This window comes from Buceros rhinoceros, unplaced genomic scaffold, assembly GCF_000710305.1.
Source record: "Buceros rhinoceros silvestris isolate BGI_N320 unplaced genomic scaffold, ASM71030v1 scaffold36010, whole genome shotgun sequence".
NCBI lineage: Eukaryota > Metazoa > Chordata > Aves > Bucerotiformes > Bucerotidae > Buceros > Buceros rhinoceros.
Window position 1 is genome coordinate 2895 of NW_010390814.1, and position 5891 is coordinate 8785.

General features: G+C 46.0%; 1 protein-coding gene across 1 annotated transcript in view; it reads right to left on the reverse strand.

The window, feature by feature from the left end:
- Positions 1–262: 262 nt before the first annotated feature.
- Positions 263–5891, reverse strand: part of SPPL3 (signal peptide peptidase like 3) — a gene marked incomplete at its 5' end in the record, with an annotated part of 23214 nt that continues 17585 nt past the window's right edge. The window contains 5 exons of the mRNA XM_010139234.1: positions 263–740; positions 1469–1578; positions 2599–2798; positions 3986–4149; positions 5105–5211. Of these exons, the coding sequence (XP_010137536.1) occupies positions 669–740; positions 1469–1578; positions 2599–2798; positions 3986–4149; positions 5105–5211 (653 nt within the window). The remainder of the gene's footprint in view (positions 741–1468; positions 1579–2598; positions 2799–3985; positions 4150–5104; positions 5212–5891) is intronic.

The window sequence follows — 5891 nt, forward strand, 5'->3', positions numbered from 1 at the left end:
TCTATATGTGTGTATATATATATGTATAAAAATCGTGCCCTTTTTCACTGCAACATGACATCTGGGTGGAAATGTAACTTGTTACAACAAATTTTTATATGTATACTGCAAGAAGTCACTCAATGTCTGTGGATTTAATAAGTAACCTCACACCACAGGAAATATTTAATAAATCAAAAAAACCCAGTATTGTGACAGAAGAGCTTCTGTCTCAGTTCTCAAAACCGAAGTCCAGCAGGAAACTGGTCCCAATGTCCACGAGGGGTTCTCTGAAGAAGCTTCAGGTTGCTGAGCCGGTTTTTCTTTAGTGTTCACAAGTTTTTTAACGACTCCAAGCCGTTTTCAGTTTCAAGTCTGTCGCTTCCCCTCTCACAAAGGTCACAGTCTGGTACTAATCCATCTGAGTGAGGAAAAGAGGAAGGTGGCTGCAGTTCCACAGAGGGTCCCCAGTTCCACATCTGCAGGGAGACATGGAGTCACACGGAGCTCCAGATCTTAGTTTGCTTTTTTTTTTCCTTTTCCTCCTTTTAATACAAAGTCCCTTCATACGAGTCCCGAAACTGGTACATTCTCAAGTACCAGCCAGTCCAGCTTTAGGAGACAACAAAGCCACAAGTTAAAGAGAAAAGGACCAGGGCAGAAGTTCAGGTCACTTTCCGTCTGTTCCATCATACTTCCAGGAAACGGGAGCTGCTGGACTTGGAGTGGAAAGGCTCAGACCACATGCGACGTAGATCGCCCTGGGCAGGAAGACAGCAGAAGCACCATGTCCTCAGAAACTCTGGAATCCACTTGGAATTCAGATTTTTAAATGCATGTATAATCGCCAGCATGTCTTAAAGCAAATCTGTTCTTCACCTATTTTCCACATTACAATAAAGACAGTAAAAAAAATAAATCTCTTCCCTGTCATGCCAGAACATCTTATTTTAGCGGCACATCTTCCCAAAATGGTGTTTTGATGGGAAGGAAATATTTCCACCGTTGGAAAATCCTGCCCTTTCTTAGGCACCGCTCTGCAGAGTGCCAGACGTGGGTTTCAACAACAGCCCTGTAACAGGAACTGCTGCGTTGTAAAATTTCGGTTCAGAACAGGCGACTGGAATAGGTAAACAAGGATTTGCCTCTCTCCAGTGGCTGTTCGACCTCTGTGTGCACATTCTTTCATGACCAACTGGGCGAGGCCAAATTCACTTAATTAAAACAGCATTTAATACTTTAGAATTCATTTAGTTCATAACTACTGGTACTTTATGTACATAAATATCTTCTGTTTCAGGAACTCGTCTCTCGGTTACTCCGTCCTCCAAAACAACGGCTGACCCCAGCAGCAGTGGTACCTCAGTGCGGGGCAGGGCCATTAAAGACACACGTCCTCCTCAGGAGAGCTGCTGCCCGGAGCACGAACACGGAGCCCGCTGCCAGCTGGCCCAGAGCTTCCTGCTGCCAGCGGGTAATCCTGACTTACCTTTAAATAGGCCATGGTGAGGAGCGGCAATAAAGTAAACGGTACCAAATAGAGCAGGGCAGGCTGGGCTGCCCGGTGGATACGAGAAGCTACTGTTGCAGTTAATAGACCTGTGAGAGAAAAAACGATTATTAATAATGTTTGGTTGCATCTGGAGGGTCTCCCCATTTCACCCACATGTGGCTCCCTTCCCCACCGTTTTCTGAGTCGGGCTGTGGAGGAGGTACCAACCTGTGCTTCGCTGTCCCTGAATACAATTAAAACAAATAAAATGATGAAAAATTATTCTGTTCTATCATTAGACTGCGTTGAGCCACTTGAATCCCAAAGACTAAGCCAAGAATAACTAAACAAAACAGACCAAGAGGCGAAGGGGAGGAAGCGAGCGCAGCACACCGAAGTGCTCCTCCAGTGCTGGTACCTCCTCAGACTGTCAGCCCGCGGGCCCCAGCCTGGGAAACAGGAGCCGAGAGGAAGGGTTGTGCACACCAGCAACGATTTTCCTGGATATTTGCCGAAAGGCAGCGTGGGGGGAAAGGCGAGGCGGGGAGGAGGAAGGCCGTTGGTAGGAAATGATCTTTGCCTTTCATCCCCAGGACTGCAGGAGGTCGGGATATGCACACACATGTCCTGACCGTAGGGAAACGTGTTGTGTGTTAGGGAGGAGAGGCATGGCTACATCAAATCCTGAGCAGCCTTCCAGCTGTGACCATTGCCCGTTTTCTGCAGGTACAGGATCCGTCACAGGATCACAGGCATTAACAGCAGAATACAAAACCACAGGAATTATCTAGATTAATTACCCAGATGTTCTCTTTTTTCTTAAAACCCAGCTATGAGCTACACCTTCTTCTAAGCTAGTAAAGCAAGTATAAAAGTTGCTAACAAAAATGTACTGATCTTTTTTTTCATCCTCTAAACAAAACACAACAACAAAACAACCTTTGAAAGAAGGCTGTTTCTCCCCCTAGCCCATGCCAGTGGAACCCAAGGAGAGGCGGATTACAAGCCAACATAACCACGCGTTCTCTCAAAGCCTCTTTACGCTTGCTTTCATCATCTTTAAAACCTCCTACAGTAATGCCACTCCTGCTCACTAAGCAGCCACCCGTATTAAACTAATTACTCACCTACAAAATATCCAATAAGTGTGCAGTGAAAGTAAGAGACCTTCTGCATACGTCCAGAGATGTTCCCTGGCCCTGGGGCGCCGCAGGAATCGCTGTTGGCTTGCTTTTTGTAGTTATCGTAACGCAGGACAAAGCAGAGCAGGAGACCCGGCATCACAATATCTCCAATCCCCAGCATAGAGAAGTGGCTGCCTGTGGAACTAGAGAGCAACTGAAATTGGGTTCGTGCCCAAAACATGAGGTGACCAGCTCTAGGTCCCTCCACTCTTCCTACTGAGCAGCCTTCACGTAGCAGAAGCTTAATGCTGGCTACGGAAGGGATTTCCCTCTGGTTCCACCTCCACCTCAGCCCACTTTAAACGTTCCCATTTTGACGGTACTGCCAGCTTATTTCTGCCAGCAGTGTTTAACTCACTGTTAAGTGCTCTTAACTCACTCAGTGAGACAGACCCATCAGCTCAGTACTTCACTCATCTCTCTTCTAAGTGTTGCTGGGAGGGAGGTACCAGCTGACCACTTATCTGTTTGGTCACTGCTGACAGATCCTGCACCTTCACTCTCGTGAGCGCCTCTAATACAAGGCAGTATCTTTGGTCTCGTTCAGACAAGGGACATAGAAAACTAGAGTGTCAGCACCTGGCTCTTCCCTGGGAATCTGGTAAGCAGATGAAGAACTAAAAGAGCCCATTATCTTAAATCCAAGATATTTTTAATGAAAAAGAAGCCAAATTATCACAAAGTTGACAAAATGAATAATGACACTATCATTGCAGACAATCAGCTCCCAATCTCTGTACTTTCAGCACCCCAACATCTAAAGAAACAAGAATAAATAGACCACCATAACCCACTGCAGAACTGATGACATGCTGGAGCTTACTGCCCAGTCAGGCCTACACACAGCTGGTTAACAGTGTGAGACATCAAGGAAGCCCTGCAGTAGGGAGAGGGGGAATATTCTCCCTCAGCGCAGCACTCACCCGGTGAGCTGCCCGTGCTTAGGTCCGTCGCTGACTCCCTCCCTTCCCAGTCACTTGCAGTTCTGCAGTAATCCAGACTGCGAATATCCAACGTTATAATAAACCTCAAGTCTTTTGCCTTTAAGCACTAGGTCATAAACCCTACAGCAGCAGAGGAGCTCACACAGCTGCCAGAGTACCCTGTTGTGAGCAGGCCACCTTTCCACCTGACTGGGATCATTTCTGCATGCTGCGAGTCAGCAAACGTGAAGTGTCCAACCCTCGCTATTCATTTCACATCTTTTATCACGAAGAGGGAGTGACCGAACAGGGAACTAAGCTGCTCTTTTCCAGTGGAATTAGTGCTACTACGAAGAACGGGGGGCAAATGAGTCTTGTCTAGTACAGTGAAAAACTGCTGATTTTACCTTGGAAATACAAGTTTACCAGGCAGCGACAGGCGGGGAACATCTCTACCCACATTTGGTCCCAGGTGAAGCTTCCGGGATAAAACGTCAAGGGGGTTATCGGCGGGTTGTGTGGCCACTTTCACCATAACGTTGCTGTTAAAGATGTAGGCAGAAAAAAAGACCTACGGAGCAAGGAAGTCACCTGGAATTACAAACTGCAGTGACAGAGCAACTTCAAGCTGCAACTGTTTCTGCTTTGCTCATTCAAGAAGAGAAAGGGCATCGTCCGCATTTTCCACACACCTGTGCTGTATATATGATGATAGAAGGCAAAATGTATTTCAGAAAAGCAGATAAATTTTTTTACACTATTATTACTTAAGAATAACTGGGATGTATTTTCTGACGGCAAAGTGTCTGTCCGGCCTACGAGTCCAGGACTACAAAGGCAGGTAACAGGATACTGAAAATGTGAGAACACTTGAGAGCAGAGCAGAGGTGAGTGCAGGGCTCACTCATACACGGAATGATGCAACGCTCGCTTCACACAGGCTCTTACGCTACAGCTCACCACACTGGGAAGCTTGAGCAGCTGCCAGCGCCGTCGGCAAGCACTTCCCTCATCAGTGCTCGGTGTTACGCAAAAGTAGAACAAAATCCTGTCAGTATTACAAAATCTATTCCGTCAGGTTTCTTGCAGAAGCCTGGTCAGGTTTTATGCCGGCCGTGGTGGCTGTAGATCAGTTTGCACTCCTGTTTTGCAGAGTTCACTGCTCATCAGGCGTTGGCGTATGCATACTGTGCAAGAGCGGATAAGGCTTGTGTTTACTTGGAAATGCTTGTTCTGATCTTCAGGCAGGCTTTCGAAATCTGAGCCCAATTTCTTTTTTAAAATAATATGCCAAAGTTGGAATATTCTAATAATGTTTCTGCTTTTGTCAACTAATTAGCAAGGAAATCATTCTGTATCCGGCTTTAATCCAGACTTTAATGTCTCAGAAAGGAGCAGTGAAGCTGATCTTCTGGCTTTGCCAGATTTCATCGACTTCATACTAGAACTCATGTAAAAATGGCTCAAGGCCAATTACGAATCCAAAGAATAAAACCATTTTTAGCAAAACCAAACAAAGCACTTACCCAAAAGACATCATAAATTAGTAACCCCGAGAGCAGCAAGCAGGAAACCTTCAGGCTCGGCAGCCGAACAAAGGCAATCATTGCAACACACAGGCCCATAGCCAGAGCTACAAAATGCAAGCACAGAATTAGTTCATTAAAAATAGCAAAAGAAAACAATCCAGAAAAAACCCAAATCAATACCTCTCCCCCATAAAACACCCCAGAGAAGCCTCTGTTTGCACCTCTGCAGCACTGCATGCACTAGAACGCTGTCCATTATTTCCAGAGGCTGAAACTCTTCTTAGTGGAGTTAAGAAAAATCAAGATACATTCAGTAGCCAACTGCAAACATGCTCCCGCAGAAGCAGAAATGCCTCTGCGGGCACAACTGCCCATTCCACTCAACTTGTCCCACACAGAAATGCTTTCATCCTGTGCCCTAGAGACTCTATCTCCCCATAAAACACTGATGACCCAGTTAAAAACAGAAGCAACAAAAAACTTCGAGCTCTTTGTGCCCCAAACATAAACCTCCACTTTTACCTTACTAGGAGCTTTTCCAGTAATTGCATAAATAAATAAAATCCTCGACCCTTGATTCAGAAATGGCATGGTTACAGGACGTGTGAGAACACGGCAGGACAAACCCCCACTCAATCCAACCTGCTCGGGCCGGATGGTAGAACTGCCCAAACACTAACTGTGAGATATTAGCGTTTCGATACACAGGGCTCTCTCCCAGTTACGAAGATTTGTGTGAAAGCCTACCAGGAAGTGGGGAAAAAATACCGGCAAGTCTTTCCCT